The sequence below is a fragment of the Phyllobates terribilis genome, unplaced genomic scaffold, assembly GCF_046119375.1.
Source record: "Phyllobates terribilis strain yellow unplaced genomic scaffold, ASM4611937v1 Scaffold_12__6_contigs__length_324123572, whole genome shotgun sequence".
In the NCBI taxonomy this organism is placed as follows: Eukaryota; Metazoa; Chordata; class Amphibia; order Anura; family Dendrobatidae; genus Phyllobates; species Phyllobates terribilis.
In genome coordinates, this window is record NW_027362772.1 from 130223852 (window position 1) to 130239957 (window position 16106).

A 16106-nucleotide genomic window follows, 5' to 3' on the forward strand; every position below is an offset into this window, starting at 1 on the left:
TGATTGTGAGTGGAGCCTGAAGTACAAGAAACAGCTTTCCTTAAAAGAAAAAAAAAATCCTACGTCACCTGAAAAATCAGGGAAGATAACCTTGGGTTCAGGAGAAATCAAGGGAGGTGCTGCAGAGGCTTGGACCTGAGCAATTTTATGATGGTGAATCTGCTTTGCAAAACCTTGAAATAAATGGGTCAAGGCTTCCAGTTGATCCGCCAATGTCTGGAGGGAATCCATAATTTGTGGGCTAGTCAATCTGCCACATCTGTCAGAGACCACAGACTCAAAAAGGCTACCTCAGACAGACTTAGCACAAGACAATATGTTTGACAGTTTCCAGAGGAACCCGACATTCAGCCTTTAAACCCTGTATAAGGATAATGTTTTACAATGAGGTCCACTGGATTGCTTCCATGAAGAACAGCCATCTGGAGGATCGAATCAGAGGCAGGAAGGTTCACCAAACAGGGTCAAAGCTAAGAGATAACGTAAAGAACTCGAATCAGGACAAAATACAGTGGAACAGCACAAAGGTATATACCAGGACAGCAGAGCTATTGACTGGCTGTGAGAAATTATTCTCAGGGGTTTAAATAGTGAGAATCCCCGCAGCCGGAAGAAACACAACCTAACAGAATTTAATCCCATAGCTTCAGGACTGTTCGGAGCCACAAGTCCTGGGAATAAAACAGGGCTATTGAATAGCCACTGTGCGTCAGCCGATGAGCAAAGCAGGAGTAGAGGGGACAGGCACAGATGTCACAGATATGCATATTCCTGGCCACATTTTGACTAGATGTACAGTACAGACTAAAAGTTTGGACACACCTTCTCATTTAAAGATTTTTCTGGATTTTCATGACTATGAAAATTGTACATTCACACTGAAGACATCAAAACTATGAATTACCACATGTGGAATTATATACTTAACAAAAAAGTGTGAAACAACTGAAAATATATCTTAGATTCTAGGTTCTTCAAAGTAGCCACCTTTTGCTTTGATGACTGCTTTGCACACTCTTGGCATTCTCTTGATGAGCTTCAAGAGGTAGTCACCGGAAATGGTCTTCCAACAATCTTGAAGGAGTTCCCAGAGATGCTTAGCACTTGTTGGCCCTTTTGCCTTCACTCTGTGGTCCAGCTCACCCCAAACCATCTCGATTGGGTTCAGGTCTGGTGACTGTGGAGGCCAGGTCATCTGGCATAGCCCATCACTCTCCTTCTTGGTCAAATAGCCCTTACACAGCCTGGAGGTGTGTTTGGGGTCATTGTCCTGTTGAAAAATAAATGATGGTCCAACTAAACGCAAACCGGATGGAATAGCATGCCGCTGCAAGATGCTGTGGTAGCCATGCTGGTTCAGTATGCCTTCAATTTTGAATAAATCCCCAACAGTGTCACCAGCAAAGCCCCCCCACACCATCACACCTCCTCCTCCATGCTTCACGGTGGGAACCAGGCATGTAGAGTCCATCCGTTCACCTTTTCTGCGTCGCACAAAGACACGGTGGTTGGAATCAAAGATCTCAAATTTGGACTCATCAGACCAAAGCACAGATTTCCTCTGGTCTAATGTCCATTCCTTGTGTTCTTTAGCCCAAACAAGTCTCTTCTGCTTGTTGCCTGTCCTTAGCAGTGGTTTCCTAGCAGCTATTTTACCATAAAGGCCTGCTGCACAAAGTCTCCTCTTAACAGTTGTTGTAGAGATGTGTCTGCTGCTAGAACTCTGTGTGGCATTGACCTGGTCTCTAATATGAGCTGCTGTTAACCTGCGATTTCTGAGGCTGGTGACTCGGATAAACTTATCCTCAGAAGCAGAGGTGACTCTTGGTCTTCCTTTCCCGGGGCAGTCCTCATGTGAGCCAGTTTCTTTGTAGCGCTTGATGGTTTTTGCAACTGCACTTGGGGACACTTTCAAAGTTTTTCCAATTTTTCGGACTGACTGACCTCCATTTCTTAAAGTAATGATGGCCACTCGTTTTTCTTTACTTAGCTGCTTTCTTCTTGCCATAATACAAATTCTAACACTCTATTCAGTAGGACTATCAGCTGTGTATCCACCTGACTTTTGCACAACACAACTGATGGTCCCAACCCCATTTATAAGGCAAGAAATCCCACTTATTAAACCTGACAGGGGACACCTGTGAAGTGAAAACCATTTCCGGTGACTACCTCTTGAAGCCCATCAAGAGAATGCCAAGAGTGTGCAAAGCAGTCATCAAAGCAAAAGGTGGCTACTTTGAAGAAGCTAGAATATAAGACATATTTTCAGTTATTTCACACTTTTTTGTTAAGTATATAATTCCACATGTGTTAATTCATAGTTTTGATGCCTTCAGTGTGAATGTACAATTTTCAAAGTCATGAAAATACAGAAAAACCTTTAAATGAGTAGGTGTGTCCAAACTTTTGGTCTGTACTGTATGTGGCCTTGCTCAATACAAGTGAATTGAATGAGGCTGCGCATGTCTAGTTGGAATATGGCCTGAAGTATGCATAGCGCATACTTGTGGTCATATTACCGCCCTGTCTCTCTGCCGGCACCCTTCTAAAACAAAAAACAAACCTGTATGCTTTGTCGAGCCAGCTGTGCTTAGTGTAGTTGGGAGGAATTCCAGTCTGTGGTCTTACGTACTGTATATTCAGGGCCTGATTCATTATTACGTTTGCTCTTTAATTTTGGCTACTTTTTGGTGAATTTCGTCTGTTTTTCATTTGCGGCCTTGTTCTTTTAATTTGTGCCTTTTTTAAAGTCTATTTTATATGCTTTTCCCGTTCTTTTTCATGTTTGCCAGTGTGGGCAGAGTTTAGGGTTTCCATAGGTTTTCACCTGCTCGATCATTTGCGACTTTTTGAAATGTCACAAAATTTGTCTCAAATGTACTCCAGTCTCCTCTTTGAGTAATTTTATATACCCCAGTAATTTTTTGCTAATTTTTGCATTATTTTAGCAAATGTGCGACTTTTGCCCTGAAAGGTCACACCAAAAAATTTAACAACAAAAGTGAAGACAGTTTTTCACTTTGTGCAAAACTCATGAACCACGTGTGCCATTTTGGGGACTTGGACACAAGACAAAAATGTCTTAAAAAAAACAACAAAGGATGAATCGAGCACTGATTTCTGGTAAATTAATGTATAATATGAAAGGACGCACACACAGGTTGACATTTATTTTGCTATTAGACAAGTAAATTGGTAATTTTAATTAATAACATTTAGATTCACATTTTATTATCAATTTAAATATACAAGAATTTCCGTTTCTGAGTGAATCTATGTAAAGTAAATGAGCCACCAGTCATATTGGCATAATACATAATGCTTTCTTATGCAAAAAAAATAAGCTTGAAAACAAATATAACAAAAGTGAGATGAAAAACTTAAAGCATTTTAATTTCCCTTAGACCGACTTCACTCACAGTTTTTTGTTTTGCTTCAACCTAAAAAACATGAATTTAATACATTTTTGTGGCATATTTATTGTGATTTATTATTGTGTTTTTTTCTATCCTAGAGAGAAATTTACAGAAAAATGCAGGAAAAAAGTAAATCATAACTACAGCATCACTTCAGGGTTCCAATTAAAATAAAAACAGTCCACATTCACCTGCGCCATCTCTCGAACAGCGTCATTGCTGGGGACGAGGATCCACTGCTTTTATTTTAATTGGGGACTTGAAGTGATTAAGCTGCAGTTGTTGCGTAGTAGACAACCCCTTTCAAAACCATCCAGAACTAAACAAAATGCCACAAAAATACCCAAAACATTGCAGTGTGTTTTAGATTTCAATACTCATTTTCAGTAAACATCTTGTTGCAACATTTTTTTGTTTTTGATAAAAAATGAGGAAAAAATACCAGGAAAAAGCTTTGTGTGAAACCACCCATAAAGTTCATGTTGTTATAAAGTGCTTGTTCAACATTTAGGTGTGAAGTGCATAGTGCCCTCTCCTGTACTTTACTGATCTTTTCGATTTGTACATGGTAGAATAGCTGGAACACATTGCTCTAACTACCAGGTAAGCTGGCAATATAATCCCTTGCCCACCAATGGCAACTAGAGAACATATAGTAGCATTTACCACTCCACTGCTCTGAAAAACCAGGGGCACACCAGCGCTCTGAAACACCAGGTACACACCACCACTCAACCACTAGGGACTCACCACCACCGCTGTGAACCGCTAGGGACACACATCCACTCTGAGCCATTAGAGACACTTCACCACTCTGAACTACTAGGGACAGACCTCCACTCTGAACCACGAGGGACACACCACCAATCGCAATCACTAGGGACACACCACCACTGTAAACTACCTGGGACACACCACTACTCTGATTCACGAGGGACACACCACTACTCTGATTCACCAGGGACAATTCACCTTACGCTTCTTTTTAAGACTTCAAAATAGTATGGTTACAAACTGTGTGAACAGAAAAGCGCCATCAAAAACACTGCAATAAAAAGAATGCTTGAAATTCATTTTTTTTCACAAGCAAACAAAACAAAGTGTGTATGTGAAGGAGGCCAAAGGAACTGAATTGGTTCTTTGCTTCTTTATTTTCTTGCTATTCATCTATTTTTTATTCTTTCAGCATTCCATTACTTTTTTAAGGGTCATGTATTCATCTCATATTGGCTTCTGTAATTTTCATCAACAGTCGTTATTGTTTGTAACAACACCATTGTTTCATGTCCTTAAAGCCATATTCCATTTTTATAATTACACACATAGTTAATCAGTATAACCTGTTTGCAGAACATATGTTTGCTTTTCTTACTGTGGCTTCCTCTTTGTGTACTCTGCAGGTTGTAATTGTTCAGGTTGCCTAGACTTCTGCTTAGGTGTGTTACCGGAAGTTCTGCCCAAAAAGTGTTACCTGTGCACTAAAGCGTTGGGGAGATGTGGAAGCAATTGCAATAGTACGTTCAAGTACACAGATTAGGACTAGATTACTAGAGGTAAAAATAGCAAAGGGTTGTATAACACTTCCAGTACCCTATGATAAGCGGGTGCCCGCTACCTGGTGGATTCAGTGCCATACATCCACCTAAATACAGATACAAAGAAAAAAATTAGAAGCATCACTCCAAAGGAACGTTTCAAACACACAATGTAGCGGCTATCCTTTACATGCTTTATGAAGGCTAAAGGATAGCCAAAACGTTGTATCTTGTGAAATATAGTATTAGAAACATTCCTTTGGAGTTCTGCTTCCACTTTTTTCTTTAGATTATATTATAGGATCTTCATTGATATGTTCTTCCATATCAGTTTTGCAAAATGGTGAAGAGAGGAAAGTGAAATCATTAAGCAAATCTGCTAATGGAGTCTATACACCTTCAAAAGCTTCTCATCTGACACTTGTTCTGCCATTAGTTATTCCTTACGACCTCCGTCTTCCTCCACCATACACACCAAGCACATGTGTGTTTTCCACATGGAGAGAGAAAGACATTGCCAGACATCTTTGGAGACAACTTATCTCTCCTAAGAGCAAAACGATTGGAAGTTAAATTTGAGCATCCAAAAGGGGAAGTTTTTCAGCAGTAAATGAAAGTCATTAAAACTTAGCCTTCAGTCATATTGGATAAAAAAAAATTGGGAGAATGTGCACATATTAGTAAAGAAAATCCATATTGCTTACACGTTTCGGTCAAGATTAAGGCTTTTCTACCCAAAACGTCTAAGCATTATGTTTTTTTCTAATATGTGCACAGTCTCCCAATTTATTTTATCCTATGTGTTTAAAGGTTAAGTTTTAACTACCTTCCTTTGGTGCTGGAGAACATCCCCTTTGGATCATTGAGAGCTATTTGACCTAGAAGACAGACCAGTGCATTCTCCGTTAACTACACCCAGACCACAGATTGTCTACCCTAGAAGCCTCCTGGGATACTTATCTCCAACACATAAGTGGTGATCTGAATTGACACTTTTTCAATTTTTTTGTAAATTTTGAACATGTCTTACTCTTTACCTTGGAATCATCTGTCATGGAAGAATTGGAAGGTCCCCATAAACTCCTGCTACCACCACCACAATGCACTTTTTCTTGGATTGGCCAAGCATACATATGTTTCAATGGGGAGAGGGGAGAAAGATGTTGTAAGACAACTTTGGCTATAGCTCATTTTCCCTAGGAACAAAACGATTGGGAGATTAAATTCAGTATCATTCATCAGGAATGAATTTGGAGTCTCCATACACTGAAAGTCATCCAGTTCCTTATGGTATTGACTGCAGTGCCCCTCTCCCACTGTGCTGAGCATATCTCCTGCTCTGTGTACTTCATTGCACAACGTAACCCCATACCATCCTGAAAATCAATGACTGGCTTATAGATTATAACACGAGCAGAAGAAGTACCGCCACTAAATTACCTTTCCGTGCTTTAAGTGTCATGTCTGACCTCTTACTACTCAGCTTACTAAGATAGTAAATGCAGTGGAGACAGAAATGACACAAGGTTTGTCATAGGATCTGAGGACAAAATAAGGCTGCATCTTCCTTACTATCAGTAGAACTGACAGAGAACAAATATCTCCATGAAATACAACTGATGATCAATAGTAGGATAGACGTCCAAGTTGTCTTGTGGAAGTAGTCCATGGTCTAGGCAGAGACGTATTAGATACACCATGCACTAATTGTCCTTGCAGTCTTAATGGTGTCATATTATTTGGAGACTGAAATGACTTAATGGTGGACTCTCGAGGTCTATGGTCTTCAGGAAAAGCTCTTTGTCGCATCAGTAGCATTGCTGGGGTATCCTTAATGTTCCATCGTGATTTGCTCTGGTGGAAAGAATTAAAAGATATGTTAAGGCTTACTCACTAGGTTGTATGATACATGTATATATGATAGCGTGTTTGTATGAGTTTTATGAGATTTCATTTTAAACGGCAAACTTTTTTCTTGAATCTGGCATCAATCTGGAAGGTGCTGGATTATCAGATGGTCACAGAATTGTTTAAATAGTAGTGATCATTCAGCAAGAAAACTAAAACAAAAGAATGACACAAAATCTACTATATTTTACATTTAGCTTTAGCGGTGTGAATATCCACTGTATATTGCTGCCAACTCATTGGAGAATTTTTGAATTTCTGGAAAATGGATTAAAGGGAATCTCTAATCATCTAATCAGAAGGTGTTTTTTTTAAGCACACTGTGTTATGCTTTTTCAATCCATTCCTACACATTTTATATAGAGGTGAGCAGTTTTTTTTTAATTTTAATTTACAGATTTTGCCAAATTGTCCCAAAAAATGTGATTTGTGGTAAATAAGTTTGAGCAAATCTAAATATTAGAAAGCTTGTAATTGCTCAGAAAATACACATGGAAGAGAAAAAGAGAATCCCACTGATCATAAGACTTTACACTCTATAGAAGAGAGGGAGAGAGAAAAAGAACCCTTTTGACCATAAGAGCTTACACTCTACAGGAGAGAGAGGACCCCGCTGACCATAAGAGCTTACACTCTACAGGAGAGAGAGGACCCCGCTGACCATAAGAGCTTACACTCTACAGAATACAGACACTTATCCAGTGCTGGGCAAGTTTTTTGCTTTGCACTAATAGAATCTTAAAATGTTTGAATTCGCATGAAACAGGAAATTAGACTCAAATTTAATCCTTGCAGATCAATCCGCTCATCTCTAATTTTATATACTATAATTTTTGGTGCCTATTGCAAGGGTGTACCGTCCATAGCAGCAGACCACCCCTCATCAGAATTTCAACAGTATCCACATCCTCAGGATGTGGGTACCATTGAAAAGAATATCAAATCAGGGAGCCAACAGCTCCCTGATCTACCTGTGAGTCTGAGTCTCTGTGCACTGCAAGTGCAATGGTATCACTGCATCATCCCTACAGTCTGGAGCCTCAGTCCTCACACTTCACAGACTCAAGCAGCAACCTGGGGGAACAGGGTGAAGATGAGTAGTGTTTTTTTTTAATTGTCAGTAGTTGTGCGGGACATCATACTGAGAAGCTGAGGGGACTTTATTCCTGAGTGTGGGACTGTGGAGCCATAATACTGAGTGGGGCACTATGTGGGGGGGGGGATCATACTGAGGGGCTGAGAGGACCCTCGTACTGAATGGTGGACTGAGGCACCATCATATTGAGTGTGGGACTGTGGGGCCATCATACTGACTGCAGTATTGTGTGTGGGGGCCATCTCAATGAGTCTGGGTTATGGGGACATCATACTAAATGTGTGGGATGTGGGGACCCTCATACTGAATGGTTGGCTGTGGGTGCCATAATACTTTGTGAGGGGCCGTGAGGGCCATTATATTGAATGATGGAATCTAGGGTCCTCATATTGAATGGGGTCAACATACTGAGTGGGAAGCTATAAAAGGCCATCACACTGAGTGGGGGGGCTGTAAAGGACATAATACTGAGCGGAAGGTGGGCTGTGGGGGGGAAGAGGGGCAATTAGAACTCTTCCTATGCGGCTATGTGATTTCTGTGTATGACACAAGCATATTGAATGTTTTCTTACAATTTTAAATGAATCCTGACATCTGATACATACTGCCCTTCCATGGGCAGCATATATCAGGCACTGGCTGAATGATCTCAGCCAAGTATGTTTAACTGTAAAATGCTATGATGGTTCATAGATGAACATACTTGCAAGGGTATGTGCACACGATCCTGAGCCGACTGCAGCCCCGAGGCTGCGGAGAAGCCGCCTCCGGCTTCCGCTCACTATGCAAATAAGCGGCAGCCGTTTTAACTGTAAAATGCTATGATGGTTCAGAGATGAACATACTTGTAAGGGTATGTGCACACGATCCTGAGCTGACTGCAGCCCCGAGGCTGCGGAGAAGCCGCCTCTGGCTTCCGCTCACTATGCAAATAAGCGGCAGCCGTTTTTTTTTTTTCTCACAGGTGGCCTTTCCCCATAGAGATTAAGTCTATTGGGAAAGCCCGCATGCGGACCCGCAGGAGGAAAAAGACATGCTGCAGTCTGGAAAGTCTAAGGGGGTTAGATTGGGAGACCTTGGTGGCCATTCAACTGGCCCACGATGACCAATCCACTTTCCAGGAAACTGTTTCCAGGAAACTGAGTTTTTCCAACAAGATGATGCACCACCACATGATGGGTGTCAGGTCCGAGCATTCCTACATGAACAGTTTCCTGGAAAGTGGATTGGTCATCGTGGGCCAGTTGAATGGCCACCAAGGTCTCCCGATCTGACCCCCTTAGACTATTATCTTTGGGGTCATCTGAAGGCAATTGTCTATGCGGTGAAGATACTGGAAGCCTGTGCTAGCATTTCTTCTGTGGTGTTGCTATCAGTGCGTCAAGAGTGGGAGAAGAGGGTTGTATTGACAATCCAACACAATGGGCACCACTTTGAACACATTTTATAAGTGGCCATAAACTTGTAAAAAACTCATGAAAGAATAAAGTTATGTTAAAACCAATCACACCATTGTTTTTCTTATGAAATTCTCAATAAGTTTGATGTGTCACATGACCCTCTTCCCATTGAAAAAAATAAAGTTGGATTCAAAATGGCTGACTTCAAAATGGCTGCCATGGTCACCACCCATCTGGAAAAGTTTTCCCCCTCCCATATGCTAATGTGCTACAAACAGAAAGTTGATATCACCAACCATTCCCATTTTATTTAGGTGCATCCATGTAAATGGCCCACCCTGTAGATTAATATTAACTTATTTACAAATTGTGTATATTCCAATTCCATTGTGCTTTGTGCAATTCTATCTAGCAACTACAATCAACACCATAGGGTGTAATATTAATGCAGCTTTTTGAATATTTTTGTAATAATATGTCAATGTGTTGATCCCAAGTATATCGCTAATAGTGGATATTATTGTGAACATATATTGTACTAGCAACAATATTCCCTATAACTATGTATCATATTAGTAGCAACAAATGTTAATAATAGCAGCAATGGCTACATCAAAGAGTCCCCGCATTAATGATTTGTAACTGTTTCACAAGGGAGTTCACTATGTTGGTATCAAAACTCCTCTTTATAAATACAGTGTTACAACTCTACAGCCTAAGCAGCCAGTAGTACGGAGAAGATATCCTTTCTCTTTCCCCCAACCCGACTTGCTACCATGAGGTTTATGCTTCAGGCTGTACCTGCTGATCACTGGTATCATGTATTCATGCAATGTATTTATAACTCATGATTGTGGAGATCACAATTCCTCTGTCTCATCACTGCATATCGCTTGTGTCTTGTATCCCTTGTCTCTCGTATATCTCTTCTGTCTCAACGTGTTTTGCACACCTACTTATTGGTTGGCACATCAGGAGACTGACACTGTTTTTTGGGGCACTATAATATATCATTAAACCTCTTCTAGCCACAATATGAACCGTGTGCAGTGGCATGAATGTGTTATGTCTGCCAAAGCACATTCACACTGGTAACATACAAACCATGGAGACAAATACCTGAATCTGACAGGTCCCTGTTAAGACTAGGAAAAGCCCCTTTCTGACTGTAGTCTGTCCCTGCCTGACCACGAAGGTTGGCACCCTAAGACAACGCAGTGACTCCCCCACTCGATGGCAGCTTAACCTGAATGTCCTTAGCATCTCCTTGGTTTACTAGTGTAGCAGTTCTCTAAGGAGAAGAGGAATCACACACAAAACTACTGCAACAAACACAAACTACAGCAAAGTGAATAAATCCAACAAAGTCTATCACCAGCAGGAAACACCAGTAGGGGAAGGTATTTAAAGCTGAACCCGAAAGGACAAACAGAGTAAATAAAAACACTTATTACCCAAAATCAACAGAAACAAAGATAACAGAACTAAAACACCAAAAGAAAAGGTGGATCTGCTGTGGCTCAGTGGAAAGAGATGCCCACCACAGAACACAGAATCAAGGCTCAGAATGCTGAGCATTTATAAGTAACGGCAACATGACGCGCAATGGATGCAGATAATTATAAGGTCTGTCAGGGGCATCAGTTACGACACCGAGTAGATCACACAATATCCCACCACTGCCGTCACTTTGTCAGAGATTCACAGGGATTTGCGCACACGACCTCGATTACTCACAACATAGCTATCGGCAAGTGAGCAAAAAGCATCTGGTGCATACACCTCCGGATTCCAGCGCATGGAATATGTGTATACACCCACGTACGTTTACTGCCAGCTTCACGACAGCCCAATTATTATTATTCACTGCCACCACTGACCCAATTTGAAATATAATACAGGCCGGGTCTGACTCCTGCGTTCTGGAAGCATATATGGCTTCGGGGGTGGGAACGATTATAGAAAAAAAGAAACAGGACTATTAAATTTTATATTTAATCTAAAAGGGAGGCAGTGTTTAGGAAAAATATATAAAAGGTTTTACAAAAGGAGACAATACAATACATATGCAGTTACACTAAATAATAAGGATTAAAGGAGAACTTACTATAAGATCACAGAGATGATTTAGTATAGCTGGAAGGGGGGCATCCCACTTTGATTTGACCGTTATTGAACGTGAACCTTTGCTTATAGTCTCTATTATCCTTGGCAATGAACACTGACCTCCCCTTCCGCTGTGTCTTTTATGCTGAAGGGAGAGACCTGCCCACACACCCCCTGGGATGACATCACGTGGGCTGGGCTCCAGCCTTCATATTTTTATTAGAATCTCTAACTTCTGGAATTACTTATCGCTGGTTGATCACAGAGGCTTGCTAGCGACGCCATATTTTCCCCTATGAATTTACCTTTCTTTAGAGACCACACATAGCATAGCTGCAATCCGTTATTCTGGTACTTTTGCGCCACCGCTCCCCGGAGGGGCTTACAGCTACGGGAAAATAAGCATATTGTTCCTTAGCTGAGCCTGCCACTAAAAATATGGGCCCCATTATTATCGAAAGTATAGAACTCCAGATATTCCATATTTTGTGTCGGCACCGGCCCGACTGTAGACTTCTGTTGAATTCCTTTTTAAGTCCCGTGAATACAACTTTCTCAGCTAAATATTAATTTATCACAAGCCTCTGTTAATTGGGTTTGCCACCTCTCTCTGTACTGGCATATGTCTACAGCTACTTCTCCTGCGTGTGATAATTAGCACAGAGACAGATGGTGGATAAGGAAAGGAGAAAGAATGGCTTGGAGAGAGAAAATATGTTCTTAATTTCTATGACAGAGGAGAAGAGGGAATTTTCAATACTTCTATGACACAGTCCCTATCAAGGGACCAATCAGATACGATCGTGTCAGATCATGTGCTGTTTTGTCATTGGAGTCGCGACTGCCACCATTGCTACAGGACACCAGAGAGATAGAAGCCAGGTATTTGTTCTTTGTAAGTGCAGTTTAATAGCAATCCATAAGATATTAACATATTACCATAGGGGATAACTATGTTAGATTGTAAGCACCATTATTAGAATTACAATGGCATCAGTAATAGATAATTAACATCAGTAATTGGATTGTAAGCACCAGTATTAGCATAATGATAGTATCTGCAGTGGGATCCACTAGAGATAGTAGATAGATAATTGAAATCAGTAAAACAACATCATACTAGCCTTATGTCTTATAGGGGATAACTGCGTTAAATAATTATTAAGTACTAGATGGTGGCCCGATTCTAACACATCGGGTATTCTAGAATATGTATGCGGCCGACCGGGCGCAACTAATCAGCAAAGCATTTTTTAAATGGGTTGCGCACTACTTTAAATTAACCCCCCAATGTATCCCCCTGGGGCCCCTAATGAATTTTGGAGGACCGGGGAGCGAGGCCGCCGGTCTGGGTACTTCTGCTGCGAGCAGCCGGGAGATGACCGGCTAACACAGGGTGAGCGTGGGAGCGGGTGAGCGTGGGAGGGTGAGCGTGGGAGCGGGTGAGCATGGGAGGGTGAGAATGTGAGGGTGTGAGCGTGTGAGGGTGAGCGTGTGAGGGTGAGCGTGGAAGCGTGTGAGGGTGAGCGTGGAAGCGTGTGAGGGTGAGCGTGGAAGCGTCAGAGTGTGAACGTCCGAGCGCGAGCGTCCGAGCGTGAGCATCAGAGCGTGAGCGTCAGAGCATCAGAGCGTGAGTGTGAGCGTCCGAGCGTGAGCGTCCGAGCGTGAGCATCAGAGCATGAGCGTGAGCGTCAGAGCGTGAGCATCCAAGTGTGAGCGTCAGAGCGTGAGCGTCCGAGCATGAGCGTGAGTGTCAGAGCTTGAGCGTCAGAGCGTGAGCGTCAGAGCGTGAGCGTCAGAGTGTGAACGTCCGAGCGTGAGCGTCTGAGCGTGAGCGTCAGAGCATCAGAGCGTCAGAGCGTGAGCATCAGAGCGTGAGCGTCTGAGCGTGAGCGTCAGAGCGTGAGTGTGAGCGTTCGAGCGTGAGCGTGAGCGTCAGAGCGTCAGAGCGTGAGCGTCTGAGCGTGAGCGTCAGAGCGTGAGCATCCGAGCGTGAGTGTGTGAGTGTGAGCGTCCGAGCCTGAGCGACCGAGCGTGAGCGTCAGACCGTGAGCGTCCGAGCGTGAGCATCAGAGCCTGAGCGTCCGAGCGTGAGCGTCTGAGCATGAGCGTCAGAGCGTGAGCGTCAGAGTGTGAGCTTCAGAGCGTGAGCGTGAGCGTCAGAGCGTGAGCGTCAGAGCGTGAGCTTCAGAGCGTGAGCGTCAGAGCTTGAACGTGAGCGTCAGAGCGTGAGCGTCCGAGCGTCAGAGCGTGAGCGTCCGAGCGTCAGAGCGTGAGCGTTAGAGCGTGAGTGTGAGCGTCAGAGCGTGAGCGTCAGAGCGTGAGCGTCCGAGCGTGAGTGTCAGAGCGTGAGCATGTGAGCGTCAGAGCATGAGGGTCAGAGCGTGAGAGTGAGCGTCAGAGCGTGAACGTCCGAGCGTGAGCGTCCGAGCGTGAACGTCCGAGCGTGAACGTGAGCGTCCGAGCGTGAGCGTCAGAGCGTGAACGTGAGCGTCCGAGTGTGAGCATCAGAGCGTGAGCGTGAGCGTCCAAGCGTGAGCGTCCGAGCGTCAGAGCGTGAGCGTGAGCGTCCGAGTGTGAGCATCAGAGCGTGAGAGTGAGCGTCCGAGCGTGAGCGTCAGAGCGTGAGCGTCCGAGCGTCAGAGCGTGAACGTGAGCGTCCAAGCGTGAGCGTCCGAGCGTGAGCGTCAGAGCGTGAGCGTCAGAGCGTGAGCGTGACCGTCAGAGCGTTAGAGCGTGAGCGTCCGAGCGTCAGAGCGTGAGCATGTGAGCTTTAGAGCGTGAATATCAGAGCATGAGAGTGAGCGCCAGAGCGTGAGCATCAGAGCGTGAGCGTCAGAGTGTGAGCGTCCGAGCGGGAGCGTCCGAGCGGGAGCGTGAGCGTCAGAGCGTGACCGTCAGAGCGTGAGTATGAGCGTCAGAGCGTGAGCGTCAGAGCGTGAGCGTCAGAGTGTGAGCGTCAGAGCGTGAGTGTGAGCGTCAGAGCGTGACAGTGAGCGTCAGAGCATCAGAGCGTGAGAGTCAGAGTGTGAGCGTCAGAGTGTGAGTGTGAGCGTCAGAGCGTGAGCGTCAGAGCGTGAGTGTGAGCGTCAGAGCGTGAGCGTCAGAGCATGAGTGTGAGCGTCAGAGCGTGAGCGTCAGAGCGTGAGCGTCAGAGCGTGAGTGTGAGCATCAGAGCGTGATCGTCAGAGCGTGAGCGTCAGAGCGTGAGCATCAGAGCGTGAGCGTGAGCGCCAGAGCGGGAGCGTCAGAGCGTGAGCGTCAGAGCGTGAGTCTGAGCGTCAGAGCGTTAGCGTCCGAGTGTGAGCGTCAGAGCGTGAGTGTGAGCGTCAGAGCGTGAGCATCAGAGCGTGAGCGTCCGAGCGGGATTGTGAGCGTCAGAGCGTGAGCGTCAGACCGTGAGCGTCAGAGCGTGAGCGTCAGAGCGTGAGCGTCAGAGTGTGAGCGTCAGAGCGTGAGTGTGAGCGTCAGAGCGTGAGTGTGAGCGTCAGAGCGTGAGTGTGAGCGTCAGAGCGTGAGCAGGAGCGTCAGAGTGTGAGCGTCAGAGCGTGAGTGTGAGCGTCAGAGCGTGAGCGTCAGAGCGTGAGTGTGAGCGTCAGAGCGTGAGCGTCAGAGCGTGAGTGTGAGGGTCAGAGTGTGAGCGTCCGAGCGTGAGCGTCAGAGCGTGAGCATGAGCATCAGGGCGTGAGCGTCAGAGCGTGAGCGTCCGAGCATGAGCGTCCGAGCGTGAGCGTGAGCGTCCGAGCGTGAGCGTCCGAGCGTGAGTGTGAGCGTCAGAGCGTGAGCGTCAGAGCGTGAGTGTGAGCGTCAGAGAGTGAGTGTGAGCGTCAGAGCGTGAGCGTCAGAGCGTGACCGTGAGCGTCCGAGCGTGAGCGTCAGAGCGTGAGTGTGAGCGTCAGAGCGTGAGCGTCAGAGCGTGAGTGTCAGAGCGTGAACGTGAGCATCAGAGCGTGAGCGTCAGAGCGTGAGCGTCGGTGTGTGAGCGTGAGCATCAGAGCGTGAGCGTCCGAGCGTGAGCGTCAGAGCGTGAGCGTAAGAGTCCGAGCGTGAGTGTCAGAGCGTGAGCGTCAGAGTGTGAGCGTCAGAGCGTGAGCGTCAGAGCGTGAGTGTGAGCGTCAGAGCGTGAGTGTCAGAGCGTGAGTGTGAGCGTCAGAGCGTGAGCGTCAGAGCGTGAGCGTCAGAGCATGAGTGTGAGCGTCAGAGCGTGAGCATCAGAGCGTGAGCGTCAGAGTGTGAGCGTCAGAGCGTGAGTGTGAGCGTCAGAGCGTGAGTGTGAGCATCAGAGCGTGAGCGTCAGAGCGTAAGTGTGAGCATCAGAGCGTGAGCGTCAGAGCGTGAGCGTCAGAGCGTGAGTGTGAGCAACAGAGCATGAGCGTCAGAGCGTGAGCGTCAGAGTATGAGCGTCAGAGCGTGAGCATGTGAGCGTCAGAGCGTGAGCATCAGAGCGTGAGTGTGAGCGCCAGAGCGTGAGCATCAGAGCGTGAGCGTCAGAGCGTGAGCGTCCGAGCGGGAGCGTCAGAGCGGGAGCGTCAGAGCGTGAGCATCAGAGCGTGAGCGTGAGCGTCAGAGCGTGAGTGTCAGAGCGTGAGCGTCAGAGTGTGAGCGTCAGAGCGTGAGCGTCCAAGCGTGAGCGTCAGAGCGT

At 45.3% G+C, this 16106-nt stretch overlaps 1 protein-coding gene across 1 annotated transcript in view; it reads right to left on the reverse strand.

The window, feature by feature from the left end:
* Positions 1 to 3170: 3170 nt before the first annotated feature.
* Positions 3171 to 16106, reverse strand: part of FAM83E (family with sequence similarity 83 member E) — a 117009-nt gene continuing 104073 nt past the window's right edge. The window contains exon 6 of the mRNA XM_073656286.1: positions 3171 to 6808. Within this exon, the coding sequence (XP_073512387.1) occupies positions 6578 to 6808 (231 nt within the window). The 3' untranslated portion in view covers positions 3171 to 6577. The remainder of the gene's footprint in view (positions 6809 to 16106) is intronic.